Raw genomic sequence first — 12,735 nt, 5'->3', positions numbered from 1 at the left:
TTCTCATTTCCCTTCTATAAATGCCCAAGGAATGACACCTTCTTCAGAAAAAATATGGAACAACACTTCATAGCAAAATTCTCCTCCAAACTCAATGGCTGAAAATATGCAAATCACATCAACTTCCTTATAAACCCATCTGGAACCATAAGCTATATGCATAAGTGTGTGTATGTATATATTCTTGCATCCAGATTTTCCAACCCATACCAGCATGGGAACCAAGCATTGGACAATGATGATGATAAGTCCAGACAATTTTTTGAAAAATAACTTTCATTATTCCTAATCAAAACAGACCCCACCTTACAGTAACCACCTAGTCTTGCCATTTTTACAGACCAAGAATCAACTTGTCATCTTCTATCAAAAGAACTGACCAACTGTATAGATATAAACACATTTTTTCTTCTTTCTTTCCTTCTCTTTAGCGAGAAATGAAAAAGTAAGACAAATAGAGAGGCATTTACTGTTATCCCTACGGATTTTGAACCTTCAAAAGTAACTGAAAATGTTCAAACTTCGAATATTGATGTACTTTTTCACACTGAATCCCAGTTTGTGATTAATGTATTCCCGAAACATTTTAGAACTTGTTACAGAGGTTTAAAGCTTGGTGATTTTTCCAAATCAGAAAACAAGATATGTACATGATAGCTGTGATAAATGGAAGACAAAGTTTAAAACAAAATTAAAGAAATGTGTGAGATAATATATATATATATGAAGGCAGCGAGCTGGCAGAAACGTTAGCACGCCAGGCGAAATGCGTTGCCGTATTTCGTCTGCCGTTACGTTCCGAGTTCAAATTCCGCCGAGGTCGACTTTGCCTTTCATCCTTCCGGGATCGATAAATTAAGTACCAGTTACGCACTGGGGTCGATGTAATCAACTTAATCCGTTTGTCTGTCCTTGTTTGTCTCCTCTGTGTTTAGCCCCTTGTGGGTAGTAAAGAAATATATATATATATATATATATATATATATAGAGAGAGAGAGAGAGAGAGAAATATAAAAAGTGTGGTAATTAGTAGAGAGAGGCTGATGGTGAAAGAGAGAGAGCAGATCTAAAACTTGAGTTATTTCTTATAGAATATATATTTATTTTTATTATCCACGGATGACTTCCTCTTTTAGATGATAATTATCAATTTTCACTATTATTTATGGATGATTTTGTTTTGGATGCAGATTTGGAACGTGAAATTCATTCTTCTGGAAAAGCACAAAGTTACAGAGCTTTTCAGGGTTAAACATAAAATAAACAGAAAGACAAAGGGAGCCAACGACATTTAGCTGTCAGATATAATTCCTATAAAAGGTACATTGATATGATGCCTTTAAGGAACAAACAATTTACACATCACAAGTTCAGGGTCTGAAATTTTGTAAATATAAACAAAGTTGACAAAGGATAATGAGAAATCATAATAATTTGGACACTTGAAAACCTATTTCTGCAAAGAAACCATTATCAAGAAACTAACAAGGATTCAGTCGGGTGTGGGGCACTAAACTACACATATGCCTATGTTCTTCCTTTGCGGTCTGTTCTGTTTTGTATTTGGGTGTCACTGTTTACGTCAATATTTGACAAATTTACAATATTCTTGAGTATAAAAAAATAATAATGTAAATTATTGTGTAACATAATTAATGAGAGAAGCATTTAAAATACAATAAACAGGAAATATTCTGTAATTACAGGATGTGATATTCAAGAAAGAATAATGTGTAGGGTTGTCAGGAGATTTGGTATAAGGGGTCCTTACACCAGGGAAAGTAAATACATGAGTGGGAGGTGAATATTGAAACAAAACACAAAAAATCTCAACTACAAAAACTGCCCTTTTCCTTCCTCCCTCGTATGAATAATTTTGTGTCTCATTAAGTTACTATTTTGATAGAATAATTTACCACAAACATCACAGTGATATGGCTTCTCTCCTGTGTGGACACGGTTGTGTTTCTTTAAGTTACCATTTCGAGAGAATAATTTACCACAAACATCACAGTGATATGGCTTCTCTCCTGTATGAATACGTTTGTGTCTCTTTAAGTCAGCACTCTGAGAGAATGATTTACCACAAATATCACAATGATATGGCTTCTCTCTTGTATGAATACGTGTGTGGATTGCCAAGGCACTATTTGCAGAGAATGATTTACCACAGATATCACAATGATATGGCTTCTCGCCTGTATGAATACGTATGTGTTTTGTTAAGTCACTATTTTGATAGAATGATTTACCACAGATATCACAGTGATATGGCATCTCCCCAGTGTGAATACGTCTGTGTGCTGCTAAGCTAGTACGTTCGGAGAATGATTTACCACAGGTATCACAATGATATGGTTTCTCTCCAGTATGAGTACGTTTGTGTGCTGCTAAGTTATTATGTTCAGAGAATGATTTACCACAGATATCACAATGATGTGGCTTCTCTCCTGTATGAGTACGTATGTGCTTTGTTAAGTCATTATTTTGAGAGAATGATTTACGACAGATATCACAGTGATATGGTTTCTCCCCTGTGTGAATACATTTGTGTTTCTTTAAAGTATAACTTTGAGAGAATGATTTACCACAAATATCACAATGATATGGCTTCTCGTCTGTGTGAATACGTTTGTGTGCTACTAAGTTATTACGCTCGGAGAATGATTTACCACAGATATCACACTGATATGGTTTCTCTCCTGTATGAATACGTTTGTGGATTGCCAAGGCACTATTTTCAGTGAATGATATACCACAGATATCACAGTAAAATGGCTTCTCTCCTGTGTGAATACGCTTGTGTGTAGTTAAAGTACAATTTTGAGTGAATGATTTACCACAAATATCACAATGATACGGTTTCTCTCCTGTATGAATACGTATGTGTGCTGCTAAGGTATTACGTTCGGAGAATGATTTACCACAGATATCACAATGATATGGCCTCTCTCCTGTATGAATACGTATGTGTGTAGTCAAGTGAGTACTTTGAGAGAATGATTTACCACAGATATCACAATGATGTGGCCTCTCTCCAGTATGAATACGTTTGTGTTTAGTTAAGGTAGCACACTGAGAAAATGATATACCACAGATCCCACAGTGATATGGCTTGTCTCCTGTATGAATATTTCTGTGTCCAGTTAAATGAATATTTTGAGAGAATGATTTACCACAAATATCACAGTGATATGGCTTCTCTCCTGCATGAATACGTTTGTGGGAATTTAGGTTACATTTGAGAGAGAAAACCTTTTCACAGATGTCACAGTCATATGACAATTTTCCTTTCTCTTTCATTTCAGAGGAAACCATTTCTTTACGTTTCTCACACTTTTCCATTATTTTCCCCTCAAATTCCAGTAAAATTATTTTTCTTGCTTTATTCTTACACTTTACTCCTTAGAAATACTTCTACTGTTGTATTTCAGTGATGTTACCTTTGTTTAGCAGCAATTACATAAATTCTGTGAAGTTTCACCAGCAGAGGGGCTCCTCTTTTAGACACTCCAGTCAGTGATGTTCACAAACTTGGCTAATAGTATTATTTCAGAGCAAATGTTTCACAGGAATTCTACAACAGATTTGTAGAAACAATGTTATACATCTGTTTTGTATAATATTTTGCTTTAGTCTTTAAAAAATGGTAAATATTGAGGATGTTTCTTCTGTGATGTCAACGTCATCTGATGTTCTGAAATTATAGAGAAACAAGAGTGTAAGGTTTAGAAGCTATGTAAAAAATACAGATTCATTTCTCTTGATGTCAAAATAAACATTCAACAACTGAATAATTTTTTTTTTACATACACACACAAGCATCAACGTATACATATGTGTGTATATACACTGCCAGAAGTTGTTGACAAACAACAGCAGTAATTTTATTCAGCTGAATATACGTCATTGATTGGTTGAAATTACTGAAATATGACAACTTTAACACAAAATAACTTTGAAAATAGAAACTTTTCTCAGCAACACTAAGAGTAAAAGATGTTTTATATGACACATCCTAGCAGTATCCGAAGTTTCAAAGTGTTTAGTTAAAAAAAAATTAATTAATCGATCTGCCCATGAAAAGGAAAAGATCCAATTAGCAATAGATTTTTACAGGAATACAAGAAACACCCAAGAATTGTAACGGGGTTTGGTGTCTTAAAAGCGGGTGGAAATCAGGTTTTAATATCTTCTTCATAAATGGCCTTCCCACCCCCATCATTTTCATATACATAATGAAGATAATTGTGGGTAATGTTTACAACTTGACCCGGAAACAAAAATCAGAAAAGAAAAATAGTGAAACGGGATAAAAAAAAAAAGATGTGTAGGAAATGAATATGAAAAAAAAAATGCGAGCAAAGCAAGAGGAGGGTGGGGAAAACTCAAAGCAAATACTCTATTTCTTTACTACCCACAAGGGGCTAAACATAGAGGGGACAAACAAGGACAGGCATACGGATTAAGTCGATTATATCGACTCCAGTGCGTAACTGGTACATATTTAATCGACCCCGAAAGGATGAAAGGCAAAGTCGACCTAGGCGGAACTTGAACTCAGAACGTAACGGCACACGAAATACCGCTAAGCATTTCGCCCATCGTGCTAACGTTTCTGCCAGCTCGTCGCCTTAAGCAAATAATATAAAGCTTATGTTGACGAGAAATTCCAACGTTCCACCTTATTTTTGAGCATAATTTTCTATCTACAGGTATGAGAAAATAAAGTCGACGTGTATAAATTATCCACAACCTCCACTCAGTTGTACTTTTCTTTACACAACAAATTCCTGCATAATTCTTACCTACAACATCTGAAAAGGTATTTCAGAAAGTTATGAGGAAACAAATTACTAATTAGTTTGGCGCACAGATCGATATTGATACTGAGAAACAATTGATAAATTATAATAAAGTATTGGTTTCCGAACATTTCAGTGTTGGAAAGTATTTGAGAATATTTCTAAAACTAAAACACATAACAACCTAAAGAGGCAAAGACGGAGAAGGCAGAAGGTAGCTTCCATAGCTAGAAATAGCAGCCAAATATCGCAGAAATCACAGAATGTCGCTTTCGTAGCAAGAAATAGCAGCCAAATACCGCAGAAACCAAGGACATCTCTCATTCATAAAACATCGAAAAGACACAAAGAATTGAGGCGCCAAAAACCGAAAGTCTACAGAATTAAAAAACAGAATCTTTTCATTGTTTAATACTTACGCAAATGTCTCGTAAAGGATAGTGTTGTTTATATATGTGTGTGTCTGTGTCGCAGTTGAGAAATACCTTATAAAGAATTATAAATGTCTTATTATTATTATTCTTATTATTATCAGCTGATTAAAAGAAATTCATTCAAAGGAGATTTAAGCGGAAGTCAACATCAAGTAGAATGCTCGTTCAATGCGCATGCGTATTTCCTCTCCTGAACTATTGCACGCAGCAAAGTCTAATTATCTCCCTTTACCTACCCTTACATTGAGGGGGAGGGGTTAGGGTTAGGGCGTGGTCATTCTTTATGCTAGAAGCAATAAGCAAATGACACGAAATTCACTACATCGTATATCAATTGAAGGACACATAAGGATTTATATATTAAATCAAACAAGATATGTTCGTACACCATGCTAGAAACACCAGCCAATGGCCTTTAAATTTTTGTTCTTTTTCATAGAAGAGTTAAAGAACATTTTCAGAAGTTTTAATACTGATTTAAGTAGTCTAAAACCATGCTAGAAATACCAGTCAATACCTGATATTTGCAACTAGGAAGGACATAGCTACCTCATTGTATATTTCTGTATCTCTCTGTTCCCTCCCTGTTTCTCCTTATATCTCTCTCTCTCTCATATTGCATAGCTCCGCCTCCCTGATTTCTCTCTCAGCTCATACTCTCCCTCTCTCAATATGTATATATACAATTCACTTTATCTCTTCCCTATTCTTTTTCTATTCTTCTCTGCCTCTTTTTATCCCTCTCACCGCACACGCTCTCTCTCTCTCTCTCTCTCTCTCTCTCTCATTAAACATGCTTATTATTATTTCCTTTTTTCCCTCTCCCTGACACTTCATTACATATTGCCCCGCCTCTTTTTCTCTCTTATCACGATGACTCCCTCTTTCGGTAAACCTATATATCACTTCCTTTTCCACCTCCTCTCAATCATTCTGACTCTCCCTCTTTCCGTCTTCCTTTTTCTTATTCTCTCTCTCTCTTTCCCTCTCCCTTTCTCTTTACGTATCTATTCCAACCTACATTTGATTAGATCTTTCTTTCCCTCTCTCTCCTCAATATATACATACATACATACATACATATATATATATATATATATATTTATATATATATATATATGTATGTGTGTGTGTATATGTTTGTTTGTTGTGTGTGTGTGTGTGTATGTATGTGTATATGTTTGTGTATCTGTGTTTGTCCCCCCAACATCGCTTGACAACCGGTACTGGTGTGTTTACGTCCCCGTAACTTAATTGTTCGGCAAAAGAGACCAATAGAATAAGTACCAGGCTTACAAAGAATAAGTCCTGAGGTCGATATGCTCGACTAAAGGCGGTGCTCCAGCGTGACCACAGTCAACTGACTGAAACAAATAAAAGAGTAAAGAATAAAAGAGAGAAGTCAGGAATCCCTGAATGTGTGGAACTTGCATTTTGAATCTGGGATGCGATACAAGATACAAAGAAGAACAAAAGCGATTTGAATGTTGTATGGCTTGATCAGGTTAATGCTTATCGTTCTGTACTACACGAATTGTTGCTGAAAACAACGAACGTCTTTTATATACGAGAAAAGATTAAGAATCTAATGAAGAGTTGCTGTAATGATTTCAAAATGCGCTTCAGGACAGAATATTTCACAACAGACTCGCATCGTCTTGAGACTGGAATTGCCGTGGGTTGCACAATATCAGTCATTTTGTTTGTACTTGTTATGGAAATGTTTATTAGATCAGCAGATTGATCAGAAGAAATAACTCGAGTGAAGTCCCCTAAGACGACATTAATGGATGGCATAACAACACAAACAACAGAGCAAAAGGATATGCAAATAGTTCTGAATAGACTGTATTAATTAATTAGTTGGTCAAGAATAGGGTTGAAGGCAAATAAATGTTGCCGTCATTGGCCAAAGCTCAGCAGAAATAAGTGAAATTCAAAGTAGCAGAAGAAAGCATGTCAAAGGTTAAAGAGAAACTGTTTAGGGTGATGGTACACTACCTCATTGTCCCACAAGAGTAGAGGCATCGAGATAATAGCACAAAAAGAAGACATCTTATGAGCAATAGATAAGCCAAAACTTTTGGGGGGGAATAAAGGGTTTTAAAGAACTTCTTTATTAAGGAGTCTTAAAATATTTCCTGAATCAGATGATGTTCTTGTGAACTGGGATGTGCGGAGTATGATTCAAGATTACCAACATCAACCCTTCACAAAGATGTCAGGTGTATGTTTATCCTACATGAATTTGTCTGCCGTGTATTTGTGGTTAGGTCTTTGGAAAACACCTTGGTTGACATTAGAATTAAGCAGAAGATGAGAAAAATGTTGGTGAGTGAAGTCATGTCACAGGTTTGGTACAGATATAAGAAGGGAAATAGAGAACTGTGAGAAAAATCAGTCTTATCAAATGATAATTAAATGTGACAAATGCAACATTGTTAGATTATGTAGGATGTCTTGATAGAGAGACGAAGTTTAAGAAGTTTAATCTATTTTGTTGTGGACCAAAATATTGAGCTATTACATAGATTAAAAAGGTTGACCAAAATCATAGTGGTCACCAGTTGACCATTGATGATAAGCATGCCTCAAGAATAAAGATTAAGAAATTTAGTATAAATTATAAAATTTGGAAATATTTATTTCAGGGAGTCCAGAGCTGAAGGAGAAGGATCTTCTGAGAGTGGCTAAGAGGTTAGGAAGAGATTGGTGGCAAGTAGGTGAGTATAAAATTACACTACCTAATTGATTTATATAAATTTTACATTCACCTGAGCTATTTCATTTGTCCTAATTTCCAGTGGAATGGTTAGCTGCAAAATAAATTCTATTAATGATATTACTGGTATTTCATGAAGTATCAACTGAGGTTGGTAATTATGGATACACAAGAAAATACAAGTAGCATTTAATATTGGAAGAAAGAAGAAAAATATGTTGAGGGTAAACAGCTGAGTTAATGACAATATTTTTGGTTCGTCTTTACTCCATCAAAAGACCATGAGTTAGGGTCTTCTTGAAGCCATTAGGGATTGGGTTATTGTGTTTGAAAGTGATAATTGCAATTTATATTGCCATATTGGAATGACTTTACCATATGACATATGTTTGTAAATGCTTCAGTAAAAACAGACTTAGTATAGGGGTGACACAGCCAAATCATATCATATTCCCCACATCCAAAAAGAGAGAATGACTCTAAGGAAATTGCCCAGAAATGAAATATTCACAAGTGAAGCCAGACCATGGCTGGTCTCTCTCTCACTGAGACATAAGAATAACTGAATGGGTTCAGGAGAATTGATTGAATCTGGAGTAGATTCAAAAAGGATTGAATTTGACTGAGAATAATCGACTGTTGGTCTATCATTATTCATTTGATTTTCAGTGTCATTTTGGGAACTTTGCAAGGTGATTGATTTCACAGAGAGACATTACTTTCATGACCCTTTGAACATCAGATCTGAAATCTGCCAGATTAAGACAGATATATGGGATTTCTCTGAAGGGTCTCTGGAGTAATGTTACCCAATAGGATGTATAGTTCAGAGATCTGCGAGTCTCTCCAGGTTGAGCCACTTCTTCACATCTCTGGTACCTAGGACATGTGATCAGAATGTCGCAGGAATGAATTACAAGACAGATTCTTCCAGCCAAACCAATGGAGTAGGAGACCCAGGGGTAGACCAAGCACTAAATAGTTGGATGATATCGATAGACTTAGTTGTTGATGCTTGGGAATCCAACCAAAATATGTAATGATGGTTACATCTGATAGGCCCCTATGGAAGAAATGCCAGGGGACTCTATCCCCACAACTCTCCCAGAATATTGAGCAGAGGAATGAAAGGATATCAAATGGTTTGCCTGTTGGTACCCTATGTTGATTCTTTAGGTTCTCATACACTTTTGCCTTCACAAACACATCTGCCATCGGTTTACCTTAAAAGATTCTCAAGTGTAAACTTTAATTAATTTTTTTTTTAAATCTCCATCAATTTAACCACTTTGTTATTTTTCTCATCATCCTTAGAAATAGAAAACAATGTCTTATAATTTTCTTGTTTCTTAGCTATTTTTTTATATTTCTCTCTTGAAATAGTTTCTTTGTTATGTTTATAACAACACACATCTTTTATATCATTGTTAATATTGTTAATGTTGTTGCATTTATTTCTTATTGTTGTGTCTTTTGCAGCGATTTTTTTAGGAGTTGATACAACTGAACTGAAAATTGATGATGAGTCTATTGACACTGTTAAACACGGCTACCTGATGCTGTAGGAATGGTTCAGAAATTGCGACCCAGAAACACGGACACATGCAACATTAAGTGCAGCTCTTGAAGAAGCTGAATGTTTCGCTGCAATGGAATGTCTGTCATTAGACGCAAAGTGAATTTCTGTGTAACTGTTGTTGTTTAGCCTCAGATTAACCTTGACCAAACGGAGACTTATGATCAAACGCATTCCAGCCAGGATCATCATGCCTATTTCCAAAGAGAACCCACAACCATATTGTCCAATATGCCCTTCTGTACAGTGATATTGTGTGAATTTAGCTACTAATTCTAGCAGGTATATCAACGACATAGTGATCCCTTCGCTGGTTTGGCTCCTTTGTTAAAAATTCACATTTAAAATAAAGACAAAACTTTGAAACGTTCATTTATTGTTGTTGCTATTGTTGTATATCTAATCCTCTCCCCTAAACAACCCATTGTTATATAGACAGCTTAATATTCTTGCTATATTGATAGTTATCTACCTTCAGTTTTAGCTGAGAGTAGATACCTTGGTATATATATATGATGTCTTTTCCCTTTATATATCCTATAGACATAGTATTCTATATAATACATGATGTGTCTAAGGATATATATCACTTTGTCCTGCTGTGGTTTAAGACAGGCCTCTCCAAAGTGGTCGGTGTGGTTGAATAAAAATTCAGGTTTGTGAGCGAGAGAAAATCATTTTATCAACTCTTCATATTAAACTAGGACTAATGAAGTAATATATCGAAGCTCTTAATGTGGAGAGTAGCTGTTTCAAATTCATATGTTTAGCATTTCCTGTGTTATGATAAAATAATGGATGTTGTTTTTTGATGGGTCACAAATCCGAAAGTTAATGAAATGCCAGACATTCTCGTGCTCGATGACGACCGTAGAAAAAAGAGCATGGGACTCATTTGTGGCTGTTGTGAAAGGATTTGTAGCGAGTGAAAAGGCTGAAAACTACAAGGATTTGGTGGAGATATTACTTGATAGCTATCAGCTTTAGGCAGCGATATGAGCATAAAGCTTCATTTCTTCAAAAGCCCTCTTGATGAATTTCCTGCTAATCTCGGAGACGCGAGCGATGAGCATGGTGAGCGTTCTATCAAGCAATCAAGATTAGGAGAGAGATATCAAGGCCAATGGAACACACACATGATGGCAGACTAATGTTGGAGTATTAAAGACACTATGTCGACATGAAACATTGGTGAGGGTCTCGCAAGGGGCAATTTGTTCCGTGAATATGATGAAGGTATGTGTATGATGGTTTTTGGTTTAGCCATTATAATAGGGAATTGACAGTATGTGTTTAGTAAAATTTTCTAAACTAACTACATGAACTATACTGGAATGCAAGATAATATGACGGATTTTGAGTATGAATCATCATCGTCTAACGTCCGTTTTCCGTGCTAACATGGGTTGGACGGTTTGACCAGGGTCTGGGAAGCCAGAAGGCTGCACCAGACTCCAGTCTGATCTGGCAGTGTTTCTACAGCTGGATGCCCTTCCTAACGCCAACCACTCAGAGAGTGTAGTGGGTGATTTTTACGTGCTACCTGCACTGGTGCCAGGGGGTCTGGCAAACATCCACGATCGGTTGGTGCTTTTATGTGCAACTGGCACAGAAGCCAGTCAAGGCGGCGCTGGCATCGGCCACGTTTGGGTGATGCTTTTTACGTGCCACCGGCACAGGAGCCAATCAAAGCAGTGCTGGCATCGGCCACGTTCGGATGGTGATTTTTACGTGCCACCGGCACAGGTGTCGTAACTACAATTTCCACTTGATATTTGTTTTGATATTTGATATTGATGTTGAAGTTGATGTACTTGACTCAATAGGTCTCCTCAAGCACAGCAGGTCACTCTATGATCCAAGGTAAGCACAGCAGGACGTTCTGCAATCCATGTACTATGAATGGGCTGGGGCTATATGGATTATTGCAGTAAAATAACCAAGGAAATATATATGGATTTAAAGACTCTCATCAAAAGTAGTAATTTTTAATTTTCATTTTACATTTCAAACAAACACTATTTTACAAACACCATTTTACAATTTTACTTCAAATTTAAAAAAAAAACTATCATTCGATATATTATACAATATTCATATTTTATATCTCTGAAGAACAGAAGGGTTGTCTATAAATGCTTATCAATATAGGATTTCAATATAGGGACAACTCTTCTGCGAAACGATCGTAAGATGCTTAAAAAATTAATTCAAAACTTTTAATCTTTCAAATTTATCTTATACATTATAATTATATTTTTATATTTATTTATTCATATATATTTTTAATACAATAAGGTCTTTCACACGGGTATATCTTTAGGATGAGTTCAATATTGATTTCCTTAATTATAATAATAATATATTATTAAAAAAAATATATGTATATATCACTCGTATTAAATATATAAATACTTTAATAGTATTAATATTTTTATACAATGGAGCATCAAGATAAATTCAGTTTATAATATTCTTATTGAATATATTTACCTAAATATATATATATATATATATCTATATCTATATAATATATATATATATATATATATATATATATATATATATATATATATATATATATATATATATATCATCATACATATACACATACATACTCACATACACACATTTATATATATATATATATATAATATATATATATATATATATAATATATATATATATATATATATATATGTTAGAAGAAATGAGGTACTCAGAAGATCGGATGGTTTATATTTACAGATATTTATTTATATAATACATTTTTTATATATATATCATATCACTTAGATCATTAGCGCTTTCTCCCATTCTAGTGGGGTTTTCAAATCAAACTAAGTTCCTGTGTGGGGAATTTTGATCATTTTATAGAGTTTCGTAGTGGTGGGGAGGAATATAAGACATTACAAGAGGGTGATGGATGAGGAGAAAGTGAGAGAGAGAACATGTGTATATGTGTGTGTGTGTGTTTTTGTATCTGGGGTGAGTGCTAAAGAGAAAGAGGGGAAGGGAGAGGGAAGAAGAAGGAAAGAATTTTTTTGGTCTGCTGGACAGAATATTGACTCCAAGGGGGTTCTAAGGCCTTAGGAAAAAAAAAAAAGAATTTCAGCTTTGACCACTTTTGTGAGAATGGTCAAATGCTATTAAATGCTATAAAAATTGTGTTGATATCAACACAATTTTAGCACTCAC

The 12,735-nt window shown here is 35.1% G+C and overlaps 1 protein-coding gene and 1 long non-coding RNA gene across 2 annotated transcripts; one reads left to right on the top strand and one right to left on the bottom strand.

Annotated features, from left to right (window-relative positions):
* Positions 1-1,646: 1,646 nt before the first annotated feature.
* On the bottom strand, positions 1,647-5,438 carry LOC118763175 (zinc finger protein 723-like). Its single transcript, XM_036502620.1, has 4 exons — positions 5,225-5,438; positions 2,913-3,697; positions 2,660-2,744; positions 1,647-1,903 (listed from the first exon to the last, which is right to left on the bottom strand). The coding sequence occupies exons 2-4, from the start codon at positions 3,343-3,345 to the stop codon at positions 1,834-1,836; spliced, it is 588 nt and encodes a 195-aa protein (XP_036358513.1). The 5' UTR covers positions 3,346-3,697; positions 5,225-5,438; the 3' UTR covers positions 1,647-1,833.
* A 2,203-nt stretch (positions 5,439-7,641) lies between these two features.
* Positions 7,642-9,907, top strand: LOC118763176. The gene is made up of 2 exons (XR_004998941.1): positions 7,642-7,962; positions 9,441-9,907. It is a non-coding gene; the product is annotated as an uncharacterized LOC118763176 (long non-coding RNA).
* The last annotated feature ends 2,828 nt before the right edge of the window (positions 9,908-12,735 follow it).

Source organism: Octopus sinensis, linkage group LG4 (assembly GCF_006345805.1).
Source record: "Octopus sinensis linkage group LG4, ASM634580v1, whole genome shotgun sequence".
NCBI lineage: Eukaryota > Metazoa > Mollusca > Cephalopoda > Octopoda > Octopodidae > Octopus > Octopus sinensis.
The sequence above is the reverse complement of the archived record's forward strand: the minus strand, read 5'-3'. Positions and strand labels throughout refer to the sequence as shown.